The sequence below is a fragment of the Furipterus horrens genome, unplaced genomic scaffold (assembly GCF_987537825.1).
Source record: "Furipterus horrens unplaced genomic scaffold, mFurHor1.1.pri manual_scaffold_16, whole genome shotgun sequence".
NCBI lineage: Eukaryota > Metazoa > Chordata > Mammalia > Chiroptera > Furipteridae > Furipterus > Furipterus horrens.
The window spans coordinates 1,676,778-1,690,565 of NW_028327186.1; the positions used below are offsets into that span (position 1 = coordinate 1,676,778).

A 13,788-nucleotide genomic window follows, 5' to 3' on the forward strand; every position below is an offset into this window, starting at 1 on the left:
CCCATGCACAGTGCATGAGGGCTCCCTTTCTCTGCATCCTTGCTGACATTTTATTGCCATCCTGACAGGTGTGGTTTTGATTTGCAGTTCCTTGGCAATTGTGATGTTGAGTATCTTTTCATATGTCTGTGGGCCATCTGTGTGTCCTCCTTCGAGAAATGTCTATTAAGGTCCTCGGCTTGCTGGCTTACGGGGGCAGGGGCTTGCTGTTTAAATATGTGAGTTTGTATATTTTGGATACTAACCTCTTATCAGATAGATAGATCCTGCTTTAGCAAGTATCTTCTCCCATTCACTTAACTCTTAAAGGGGCGATTTAATTCCCAAAGGGCTGTGTGCTTTACGTGCGTACCTTTGTCTCTACATATTACTTACAAAACCATTACAAAACCAGCAAAGTCACACTCCTCAATTCATAAATGTTTTTGGAATATAATTACCAGCTTAACTGTTAATACTGTGATGTATTTCCTTAAGTGTTTTACGTAAGTTGCATGTTTTCTTCTGCATTTGGGGTATAAATTGTCTCCTATTCCTAGTGATTCTGATTAGAATGTGCTTATTGTAGGTTAGATGATGATGAAAACAGAACATCTATAGTTTTTTTTTACCTCTGCGTTTGTGGACACAGAGGTGCTTCATAGAAGCAGTTTTTTTATTAGGTCTCATGGTAACAGGCCAAGATACATATTAGTATTTGTTTCACACCTGAAGAAACAGCCCCCAGTTTGCACAGAAAGAGGCACATTCCCGATCTTCACTGCTGCCAAGCAGATGCCGTTGCCACTGTCCTGCCTCTTCCTGTAGGGTGCTGTCCCGGCCTGAGACGTCCAGGCTTCCTCTTGAAAGGGGGCAAGTGCCCCGTGGGCCCCACGGGCGGGGTGGGGCGAGATTGCACCTCTGGGGGCTGCCTGCAGGGTTGCCGCCTGGAGACCCGAGGAGGGAGGTTATAGAAGTTTTCTGTTCTGTTACCTTGTAGGTCACTGTTATTTCCTCTTCGTAGTAAAAACTTGACTGTTTGGAACGTATGTTCTGCTACGTACCTGAAGGTTCAAAGGTGACCCGTAAAAGGGCTGAGATAACATAATGGGTAAACCTCACTTGTGAGTCACGGGGTTATCACAGCAGCACCTGGGAGCGACGATGGTCACATACAGTAAGGGCTCTGTAGCATCTCAGTGTCTGTTTCCCTGAGAAGAGTTGGAAAGGTCTTGTGCTGTTCCTTATGCAGAGATGTTCGTAAAATTAATGTAATTCCTTAAGATCACAGGTGATGCATAGTTTGAAGGGCAGAGCTGGTGCTATGTGAAATAATAGATATAATAACTTCCAACTCATTCCCACAGTTAATGATATCTTTAAAAATCTTTTAGACAAAATCACCTTCTTAGTTTTGTCAAAATAAGTATGGAAATACTCATTAAATAGAGTCTACAATTAGTAGGAAGATGGAGACTTAGAATACTGAGTGTAGTAACACCAGGGTAAAGGTTCCAGTGTTGATACCGTATTCCCTCACTTATCATGGGTATTACGTTCTAGACCCCCACCCCCACCCCCATCCCGCAATAGGTGGAAATCTGCGCAATAGGAACCTTACATTTATTTTAGTATCTATATATATTTTAAGACTTTATAAAACCCCTTCCCCACACAAGTATGTTCGTAAACATATTCTACACTCTTACACCTACGTAACTTTAACAACGTACGTGTACAGTACCGCAAAATCCCGCAATACAGCAAAAAATCCGCAATCAATAATTAAATATAATATTTTTAAGAATCGCGCGCTGCAATAGAGGGACTACTGTATCTTGGTTTGTATTTATTTCAGGTAAAGTACTCAGAATTCATTCAAATGAAGTGAAGACTTTGAAACTCTAAATAAACAGTGTAACATCTAGTATGAAACACCACTGAAATGTTATTTTTAATGTTATATGTATTAAAGCTTACCAGAAATAAAATCAATGAAAATTTTATAATCTGTATTGAAAATGTGAACTCTGAGAAGTATGCTGTTAGTAAAAACAACTGTGAAAACCTTTGGTTGTAAGCATATGTGTTTTCCAGTCACTGATAGTCATAGAACTGGGGGACTCTGAGCGCTTTAAGATTATTGTATATTATGGATTATGTTGTTACAATAGTCCAGTATCCCCCTTCCCCAAGCAGCCCCACCCCCCCTTGGGTCGTGCATACAAGGTTCTTTGGCTTCACCCTTTTCTATATATATATATATATATTTAATTAATTACCCCCAAAAGATGCAGGTGGGGACAGGCATTTAAATTTAGAGGCAGGGACTGCAATTTCTTAAGTCATAGTGAGTTCCTGTTTCAAAGGCTTGCTCAGATTCACGTTTGAACCCTATTAAAAGTCTATGGAACTTTTGCGATGTTTGTTGACCATTCATTCCTAGAGAAGTCCAACTTAGTTGTGGCTCATTAGTTTATAAATGCTTTGCTCTGTTTATTTTGTTAAGAATTTTTATTCATGTTCAAGAAGAATATTGACTTGTAATTTCCTTGTGTACATTTATCAAGTTTTGCTCTCTCACAGGAGTTGGAAAGAATACCCTTCTTTATTTTCAGACATATTAAATACTTGAGATTTCTTTGTGGGAAGGTTTTTGTGTTTTAAGTATTATTTTAAAATGATTATAGGTTTAGTAGAATTTTTTCCAGTAAGGATTGGTCATGTGCATTTTCCCACGATAGCAGCATCTTGCATTCCCTGTAACGCAATACGAAAGTCAAGAAACTGATATTGGTGCGATGTATAGATCGGATTCCGATTTCATCCGTTTTTCAGGCTCTTCCGCGTATGAGTGTGTAGTCCTGTGCCCCTGGAATGCATGTGTAGATTTGCATATGCACCACCTTAGATGCTCCTCTGCTGTTCCCCTGTCACCTTCATTCCCCCCCCCCCCCCCCCGTGTGGTGTCCTGGGAGCCCATGCGAGTTGTTGCGTGTGTTGCTTTTTGTTGCTGCACAGGACGCTGTGGGATGGATGTGCTGGTTTAATCACTCAGCTGTTAAGAGGGCACTGCCTGTATTGAGAATGAAGCCCCTATTGGACATACAGGCACAGATTTTTGTGTGAATAGAGGTTCTCGTTTCTTTGAGGTAAATGCCCAAAGTACAATCACGGGGTCCTACGATAAGGGCACATTAGTTTTTTAAAGAAACTCCTATTTGCCAGAGCTGCTGTATCGTTTTACATTTCTCTAGGCAATATATGAACGATCCAGCCTCTTTATTGCACTGGCAGTGTTTGGTGAAGTCAAAATTGTTTTTATCCAGTTTGCTAGGTATGCTATGGTATCTCATTGTGGTTTAATTTAACCTGATGGCAATGATGTGGAATATCTTTTCATGTACTGTTTTTTGCCATCTGTATACTGGTTCTGGTGAAATATCTGGTTTTCAGTGTTGAATTTTAAGTTATTTACGTAGAGTGGGGCAAAGCAGGTTTACAGTTGTTCATATGTAAGTACAATAATCACGATCACTGTAAACCTACTTTTGCCTCACCTTGTATATTCTACTCCTTTGTGAAGTCTGATTTGCAAATATTTGCTTCCATTTTGTATTGTAGTTTTTTTATCTTCTTAGTGGAAGTTTTATGTAGCAAACATTTTTAATTCTGATGAATTCAGATTTTTCCTTTTATAGATCATGCTTTTGGTTTCAAATCTAAAATACATAGTCTAGCCTTAAGTCCTGAATATTTTCTCCTACCTTTATTTTACATTTTACATTGACGTCTGAGTCAATTTTTATATAACGTGATATTTAAGTCATGATTCACTTTTTTTGCCTATGGGCGTCCAGTTGTTCCAATACAATTTATTGAAAAGGCTCTTCTTTTTTCATTGAATTGTGTTTTTTTGTGTGACTTCCATCAAAAATCAGTGGGTAACGTTCGTGTGAATCTTTCTGAATTGTCTATGCTCTTCCATCAATTGAGGCCACGCAGCACTCCCAGTTCAGAAGAAAGTTTTCTTTATCTGGATTAGTTTAGCAACTCTTCATTTTTCTATATAGATTATACACTCGCCTTGTCTGTTTGCAAAACCCATCATGGATTCTGATAGAAATGACAATACTGAGATCCAGCTGGGGAGAGTGGGCATTTCACTGTGTTCTCTGAATCTATGAACAGGGCAGAGCCTTCTACTTGCTGACGTCTCTCATCTCTCATCAGCAGTTCCAAGTTTCCAGCATACGGAGCCCATGCGTGTGTTGTTCATTTATACTTAAGTATGTGTTTTCGTTGTAGTGATTGTAAATGCCGTTTTTAATTTTGGTTTCCTTGTCCCTTGGTTAGTGTATAGAAATATGGTTGGTTGTTACATGTTGATTTGATACCCTTTGACCTTGCTGAACGTGCTTTTCTTAGAAGTCTTTTTGTAGACTTCTTGGGATTTTCTGTGTAGACGATCGTGTCGCCCATGAATTGGGACAGTTCTATTTCTTCCTTTTAAATTTGTATGCCTTTTCTTCCCCCTGCCTCACTGTGCCGGCTCGACCTTTTAGCACTGCGCTGAGTAGGGGCTGTGAGTGAAGTTGCCTTGCTGTTCCTTTAGCCATTAACCTTGACATTAATGTACAGTCATGAGCTGCATAATGATGCTTGGTCAGCGATGGGCCCCGTAAGATCTAATAGAGCTGAAAAACGTCCACCGTGAGGTGGCGCGGAGCATCGCTCACCAGCGTCTGGTCCACAGACCCTCGCGCACCGCCCGCCTTGTTGCAGCACAGCGCGTGAGGTTTGACAGTGACGCTCAGCGACTGCGTGGTGGTTTGTGTTCACTCCGTTCTACTTCTGTTTTAGAGTGTACTTCCTACCTCTTAAAAAGTTTGCTACAGAACAGTACACTGTGCAGCGGCAGCCTTGCATGTCTCAGGTTCACTGCGCCTCTGACGGCATCTCCCTCCTGCTCCTTGACTTAACTTTGTGTTGTTTTAAAGGCTGCGCTTGTCCTCACAAGGGCTCACCGCTCACCGGGGCGGCTTCCAGTAGCAGGCTCCCTTCGTAGTAAGTGCCCTACACAGGCCTGCGGCTTTTCCCTCTCATGGTGCATGTTCTCGGTGTTTGCACATGGTTATGTACACATGCACTCCTACCATTTTGTTACACGCAGTCCAGGCACAGGAGGCCAGACCACCTGTGTGTGTGTGTGTGTGTGTGTGTGTAAGGGCGTGCAGCATGGAATGATGCATTGCTCGATGGAGCCTTGTCATTAATCGGCACACGATCCTAGTTGCTGCTACAGATTCTTGGAGGCTCTCTATACCGCTTTTGCTGGGAGTATTATCATGAATAGGGCTTTTCTCCATCAACTGGTGAGACTATGATTTTTCTTTATCCTCTGGGTAGGGCATGTTACTTGAAGGGAGTTTCCAATACTGAATCAGCCTTGCATACCTGAGTCAGTCCATGTGGCTAACTTGGATTTGACTTGGTGACTGGTTGGTGATTTTTGTGTCTTAAGTTCATAAGAGATATAGGTCTGTAATTTTTTCACTTTTTCTATTACATTAAAACCACTTGATCATGAAATGAGTTCGGAGGTGTTAATATGGTGTTAATTCTTTCTCAAAAGTATGCTAGTCTTTAGTGAAACCATCAGGGCCTGGAGATGTTGTTTTTATATTTCAAATTCAATTTTTTTAATGGTTATGAGACTCCTGAAATTATCTTTTATATTGAGGGAGTTGTATTATTTGAGGTGTTATTGTCAAATTCATGGATGCAGAGTTTCTAATATCCCTGTTTTAGCCTTTTGATGTCTGAGGGTCTGAATTGATCATCCTCTTTTATTCTTGATAGTGGTAACCTGTGCTTTCTTTTTCCTTGTCAGTCTTGCCGAGAGCTTTTTAATACAGAGCTACCTTTTAATTTCTCTGTTCTTTTCTTGTTTTCAATTACATTGATTTCAGCTTTTTTAAACTTTCTTCTTTTGGGGGCCTTTTTTCTCCTTTAGCTTATTGAGTATACAAACATAATGATTACTGATTTCAGATCTTTCCTCTTTTTCCAATGCAGCATTTAGTGCTTTAAATTTTATTGTCTGCCTTGCTTTAGCTATATTCCAAATATTTTAATGTTGTATTGTCATTTTCCTTCATATCTGTGATTTTTTAAAATGTATTTTGAGATCTTCTTTTTGAGTCATAGTTCTTAGTTTTCAGGGTTTTGGGATATTTTCCTGTTTTCATTCTGTTATTGATTCCTGGTTGGATTCCTCTGGAGAACATCACCAACTCTGTCCTGCGTCTCTGATGCTCAGTGTTGTCAGTTTCAGACCCTGCGGGTGCCACTCGGTCAGCATCACCCTGAGCACCTGCAGGGTCTGAAACTGATGACCGAGTGGCCCTCCCTTTGGGTTTTTGTCTCTACCCCTCTGGTGCCATCCATATTTGTCTCTGCCCCTCTGGTGCCATCCATATTTGCAAGATCTTGTGTTTGGTGAATACACATTGAGCCTCAATATGTCTTTTTGGTAATTTGATCCTTTTATCATCATTAGATGATGTCCCTCTTTGTACTAAGTTTTTCTCTTGAGAATCATAATATTAATATTCTTTAACATTTTTTAAAATTAAACTTGTCATGTAGATTCACATGCAGTTGTAAGAAAAAAACACAGATCCTGGGTCTCCTTGCCCCTATTTCCCTCAGTGGGAACTTTACAACATGTCAGTGCCACAGCAGCTGGGACGCAGTGGTGACACAGTGTCACCACACGAAGCCCTCCTCTTGCCCTTTTATAGTCACGCCCTGCCCCCACCCCAATCCCTGCAACCCCTGATCTGCAGGCAGTCACCTTTGGGGTTTGGCTTTTCCTCCTCAGCCTGATTCCCTTGAGTCACCCACATGTTTGCCCACGTGGGACATTAGGTTTGTTCCTCCTTATTTCTGAGCCGTGTTTATTCCTTATGAGTTTGCCTGTCCTCTAAACCATTTGCCTGCTGAAAGGCTTGATCCCAGTGTTGCTGTCACTTGGTTTCTTCCCTTTCTGTCGTGACTTTTCTGGTTCTTGGTGGACATTTAGGCTGCTAGCTGGGGGTCCTCAGCGACCTGCCCATGTTTTTCTCTCCCAGGTGGTCTTCTGGTGCAGGCCACAGCAATGCTGGTTTCAGAGCCTTTGTGGCACTTTCCCGGTGAGCTCGTTTACGTTTTCACACAGGGCCCCCCCTCAGCCCAGGTCCCTGATGGCTGAGCGGCCTGGGGCAGGCATGTTGAGTCGCTGCAGACCCCTGGGCCCAGGTGCTGCATGAGGAGCCCCGGCTGGAGGGCTGTGTGCTCCAGGTTGGGAGGCAGAGCCCCAGGTACAGTGGCTTCGATTCTTCTTGATTTGTGAGATTTTTATCTCCTCTTTCTCTAGTGTTGAGGGTGTAGTTCTAGTTTCTGGACCTGCCATTAGCTCTCCTGCGAGAGTGGAGGAGTCTTGCTGGCTGTGGTCACAGCACTGCCTTCAACAGAGGGCCCATGGCCCAGCACGCCCAGTTTTCCAGTCCTGCCTTCTTCATCGGCTGCTTCCTCCCCTCCCAGGCGTCTTCTGAGATCTGTGCTGTCACCTGCCCTTCGGAGTTGATGGTGGGCTGGGGTCTGCCGGGCTTGGCTGCTCCGTTTCCTGCTTTCTCTCTCCATTGTGATGGGCAGAGGCTTTGGGGATGCGATCGATGTCACTGACACTTTTATGTAGAAATGCAGAAGCTTTTTCTCTCGTTTTCCATTGTCTAAATAGGTACATTCTTAATTCAGAATTTCCGTTCTAATTTTTTAGAAGGCACCAAGTAAATAGCTCATTAACAACGCGGCCAGACTGGTCACAGTGACCGCTGCTGGTGTGCTGCCCCCTTTGGGGTCTGTCTCCGCCACCCTGTGCTGTGTACGCGTCTTCAGGTGTGGACGGTTCCCTCAGGCTGCTCTGGGCCCGTGTCCGAAAGGAATAGCTCACGTGTGCTGTGGCCTTCACGCCTTCCCACCTGGGAGATGACCCTGCCTGTCTGTACTGCTCCGGGTCGGGGCGGGATGCCGGTTAGAGCAGTCACAGCAGTGGAGAGCCAGTGGGTCCCATAGAGCTGCTCCCCTGGGTCACAAACCGTAACGTCGCACCAACCAGGCTGCCACGTTTCGGTGACAGGAACTATACACAGGAATACTAGAATTATGGATATGGGGAGGCCTGGCGGAACCAGAACCTGAAACACCTCCCTGTGCCAGAGCCGGCAGGACAGCGCCCTCCTGCTCGTCTGTGTACGTTATGCGCCTTTTTATTACCCACTCTCAGGTATGGGCCCGGGAGTGCTGCTTTTGTCCTTAATTTATAGTGTCTTTTCCCCAGAAGTTGAGGAAGAGATGAGTAGACACAGAATAAAGGCAATGGACTAAAGAAAATGTATATACTCATCTCTAACTTTACAGAGTGAGTCATTTCCAGTTCATGTGATTTGGGTTTTGATTATATATTTCGAATGTGCTATAGTTTACATAATTATTTGCTCTTGTTGGGCACTGAGCGTTACCGGTTTTTATTGCTGTAAATGATGTTGTGGTGAACATAAGGAAACAGCTTTTAAAATACCAAGTTTATCTCATGCTTTGCTATGTGGGATTCCTAGACCACACCAAGAGAGAATCTTTATAGTGTTCCCAGCAATAACTTCCAAATCCTCTCCTAACGTGGTTCTAATAGAGATCATAAACTTGCACTCGAGTGCAAGGTAAAGTCAGTGTTGTCTCTCTTCTCCGCAGGGAGTTCTGGGAGATTGTGCACTCGTTTACCGATGAGCAGAAGAGACTGTTCTTGCAGTTCACGACGGGCACGGACAGAGCGCCGGTGGGCGGACTAGGAAAACTGAAGATGATTATAGCCAAAAACGGCCCAGACACAGAGCGGTAATTACCCAGTCGCGGCTGCGTATTGAGAAGCTGGCTTCTACTTCACACACGTGTGACCTGTCCAATAGGTTCTGAGCACGTACAGTTTTTCCTGAGCATTAGGTCAGAGACTGTTTGCTGCTGTTTGAGGACATTTTTTAAATACTGGCCTCATTAGAAGTTTCTGCAGAGCTCATGGAATTCTGCCAGGCCATATGAGTCAGTCTTTGGTGCAGAATTTTTTAACTGAAAGCCTTGTTAGGTAATGTTTAGAATGGTTAACCTGAGGTGCAGGAAGCATTCAGCACTAATTATCATAATTATCCATTGTGTACATGAACATTTTGGGAAAGTCAAGACCATACGTGAGCAGTATCAGAGTTAAGGATTTACATGTATAGAAGCATTTCTATTGTAGTCTACATTATTAAATGTATACTTACCAAGTCATTTACATGACTATCAGGAGTATTTCCAGTAAGTACTGAAGAGCACTTAAGAGTAAAGTCAGTCCCTTAGTTCCCCAGTGACTTCAGCCCCCGGTTGGGGGTACTGATACTCCCTCTGTAGATCTAGTGGGAGCAGCTTTTGTTCAGGACCCTCAGCCTCACTCGGTGCGGTGTTCCCCTCCTCCCTGTTGTGAGTGTTGCGTAGGTTATAAAGGAAAGGCTGGGGCGTGGCAGCTGACTCGCATTCGGGCGCCAGCCGCACTGCAAACCCTGTCCGCTGCACGTACCGTGACAGTAGGGCCGTGTGCTGCTGGCTGCCGGTCCACGACTGACTGTGTTCTCCCCTCTCTCTAGGTTACCTACATCTCATACTTGCTTTAATGTCCTTTTACTGCCGGAATATTCCAGCAAAGAAAAACTGAAAGAGAGATTGTTGAAGGCCATCACTTACGCCAAAGGGTTTGGCATGCTGTAAGAAAGGAAGACCGGAAAGCCGAAGGAAAGGAAGATGAAATTTGCCATTTTACTACATACCGCAGGAGGGATGACGTGGAGGGTAGTGCCCCGCGCAAAGGCTGTAAGATAGGGAACCGCCACCGTCACCGTCACCGTGTCTGCCTCCCTTCCGCGTCGGGGCTGTGTGGGCTGGGGCAGCAGAGTTCAGCTACTTCTATGAACAAAATCCTTTATTATTATTATTTTTGTGTGTGAAAGCGTTACCTATCCTTTCACTTGTATGTACAGAGAGGTTTTTCTGAATATTTATTTTAATGGTTAAATCACTTTTTGCTTGTGTTTATTACTGCTTGAGGTTGAGCCTTTTTGAGTGCTGAGGAAATACCACCACCAAAATCCTCCCTGAGGAAGCGAGCGCTGCTCACCACTGTAGACCATGTAACCTTCAGTAAGTCCGTGCTATTCTCCTCCCTGTATCTAACTCAAATCAGGAACTTTTTTTTTTTTTTTTAAACAATTTGCTTTTGAAACTTGAAGTCTTAAAACCAGTGTGATGCATTTGCTGCTGTTCTAGTCCCCAAAGAGTTTTCTGTGCGAAATCTTGAAATCAATAAAGACGGAAGGGAGCACTCGGAATGTCACCTGCAGCCCTCAGAACTCTGCTTGCGCCCCAGCGTGCAGCCACTCGTGCCACAGTGTCGTCCTCGTGTGTCCGCAGTAGCCAGTCATCTTTCCTCATAGGTGAAGGACAGGGATTATTTTTGTTGTTCTTGTGTTACTGTTGTCATTTTAAGTTTACCGGGGAAAAGTGCATTTGGCCAAAACAAATGGTGAGTCAAGCCTATTGCAAGGAAGTTAGGAAGTTTGTTTTTAAACACCAAGCATGTGAAAGTGCACTTAAAATAAATTTTGATTAATTTCGTATTACCTGCATTGAAATAGACAATCCAAAGTCTTCCCTTCGTGTCGGCACCGTCCTGTCTCGCCGGCCCCCTGTCCAGGCTCGCGGCTCACACTGTCCCCGACGAGAGGACAGCTGCTGGGCCTCGTTGCTGAGGCGTGGAGCAGCACACCTGGGAGTGAACGGAACTATTACTCTAGGTCCTGCTTACCCCGTGTGCCCCCAAAGATTAAATTTAACTCCAAAACCTAAGTGTTAATACTACTTTCATGTACCGTGGTCAAGTACAAATAGGTTTAAATTATTGGACCTTCAGAAAGAAGTAGTTTCCCCATTCTAGTCTTCTATGTCTATGATGTTAATTTCTTTTACTGCAATCTAAAATAAAAGGATTATGTATTTTTAACGGAGGAGACATAGTGATATATCCTTTCACTACAAGCCGCAGTTCCTATGCTGAGCTTGGGCCTTGATTGTTTTAATCATTATGATAGATCAGCCTGGTGATTGGTTTGAAATTGGCAGGAAAATTACAGCTTTCCAATCATTGCAGGGGGAAAAGGAATGTGTTTCACCATTATTTTAATTCTTTTAGTAACTGATCTAGAACTGTTATGCACCGTGATGCTAAATAAAGCAGTGGCGCTCTCACCGCCACGGGCTGACAAAGGAACACCGTGCTTTCCGTGTTGCGCTAAGGTAGCGTGGGGTTCGCCGAGCCGGCCCAGGCCTGCTGTGCGGAGTGAACCCCCACCCAGGGCTCCTCTTGCTACTGTGCCCCTGCAGGGCCTCGCATCTGTGTGCTGCTTGTGTACAACGGAAGGGAGATGAGAGATCTCTGGGGGCGTTTTATATAATAAATTCGTGAAGAAATATGTACTCTTCAGTTCTCACGTTTTATTCTCACTGTTCTATTGAAGTTATAAATTGTAATAACATATCTGTATGAGATTTTTGAATGGAAATTCAGTACAGGTCATCAGATATAGAAGACTTAACAGTTGAAAATAAACTACCTTTAAAAGGTAAAGTCGAAAATAAACTACCTTTAAAAGGTAAAGTCATAGGTGATCCAGATGATCTGGTCTCACCTGTTTAGAAATCAGCAGTTGTCCTGGGCATGTGGCCACTTCTCTGTCATTGCCTCCTTGTCACCACTCGACCAGTGTGGCCCTGAGCAGTACTTAGGGAAGAGGAAAGTGAGATACTTGCTGTGCCCCAAATGCCATGCTGTGAGTGGACCCTTTTTGCACAGAAACTGACACAGACAGGGTGGGGCAGAAATAGGGCTGCAATTATGAGTGCACCAAAACCACAGTTCATTCTGACGAGGCTCCTGACTGTAACCCTGTTTTCTCCATCCGCTCTCCACTGTGTTTGTCAATCTGCTTATACTCACCAGGAAGCTCTGGAGAAGAGTGAACCCTAAACTAAAATAACTGCCTTTGTAAAAAAGATAAAAGCTGACTTTGGTATTTCACTATTATAGAAAACTTCAAACACACCCTGCAGCCCAAGTTTTCTGGAGCCTGGCAGCTTCAGCAAATGAGTCTGATTTCCTGACCGCGTGCACTGCCTGTTGGGCGGATACTTACCTATGTAGGGAGACCTATATCAAGTAGAAACTGAAAATGAGGCTCAAGCAGAAGTTGCCGATGTATCCAGCACCCCCCCCCCCCCCCCCCATTGGTACAGATACCTTTATTAGAATGGACAGATTTCTAAAACCGGGCAACATGACTTCCTCTTACCTTAGGAATTCAGCTGTGCTGGAATTTCAGGCTCCTTTTAGAGGTTTTCTCAAGAACTTCATAGAAACTGTCAGGATGAGCAACTTCCCAAGGCTCCTTGTCCATGGTACCTGCTTGCCTTAAATACACTTTTTAGACTTTCCTTCCATCACTCTGTAAGGACCATGTTGACCCTTCCAGTCCCTTCCCTGAGTCACCAAACCACTGAAATACACAGCTTCCATTTCCTCCCTCTCATCTTTACCCACACCCCTCAAGAACGTGGAATGGGTAACTCAGCACTCACCTCCTCCCACAACCACATCAACATTACAACTACAGAACAGCCACCATTTGAAACCACCTGAAATGCAGATGAATGGAAGCCTCATGACTCAAGATGGCCTCAGGAATCTAGAGGAAGAAGAACACAGCTGGAGGGTATCATGCTACCTCATATCAAACTATGCCACAAGGCCATAGGCATCCAAACAGCACGATAACTGGCATAAAACCACGGGAGGCAAGAATGTACAATAGGGGTAAGACACTAACGTTGCTGGGAAAACATTACACCACACACAAGAATAAACCCGAAATGCATTAAAGACTTAAATGTAAAACCTGATGTCATAAACTCCTAGAAGAAAATATGAGCAGTAAAATCTCGCACATTTCTTAGTAATATTTTCATGATCTCTTCACACAACATAAAAGGAAAAAATAAAAAATAAGTGAATCTACATGACACTAAAAAGGTTTTGCACAGCAAAGGCAACCATCAGAATGAAAAGACAACCAACCTACTGAATCGGAGATGTTCACCAATAATAAAGAACTTGTACGACTCAACACCAAAAAAAATCCAATTATAAATGATCAAGTGACCTGAATAGACACTTCCCTAAAGAGGACACACAGATGGCTGATAGACATGAAAAAATGCTCAATGTCACCAATCATCAGAGATGCAAATTAAAACAATGAGATATCTCCTCACACCTGTCAGAGTGGCCACCATCAATAAATCAAGTGCTGCTGAGGATGTGGAGAAAGGGGACCCTTGTGCACTGTTCGTGGGAGTGCAGATGGTGCAGCCACTGTGGAAAGCAGTGTGGAGATACCTCAAATCTGCCTATGACCCAGCGATTCCACTTCTAGATAAATATTAAAACAACTAATTTGAAAGAAAATATGCACCTCTATGTTCACAGCAGCGTTATTTATAATAGGCAAGATAAAGAGGCAGCCCAAGTGCCCTTCAACAGATGAGTGGATAAAAAAGCAGTGGTAAATATATACAATGCAGTATTAGCCATAAAAAAAAGAAAGAAAAGCTTACCTTCTGAAGCAG

General features: G+C 43.5%; 1 protein-coding gene across 1 annotated transcript in view; it reads left to right on the forward strand.

Moving 5' to 3' along the window:
• UBE3A (ubiquitin protein ligase E3A) overlaps nt 1–10,311 on the forward strand; it is a 61,180-nt gene extending 50,869 nt beyond the window's left edge. The window contains exons 12-13 of the mRNA XM_090263861.1: nt 8,773–8,916; nt 9,702–10,311. Of these exons, the coding sequence (XP_090119987.1) occupies nt 8,773–8,916; nt 9,702–9,822 (265 nt within the window). The 3' untranslated portion in view covers nt 9,823–10,311. The remainder of the gene's footprint in view (nt 1–8,772; nt 8,917–9,701) is intronic.
• Nucleotides 10,312–13,788: the final 3,477 nt, after the last annotated feature.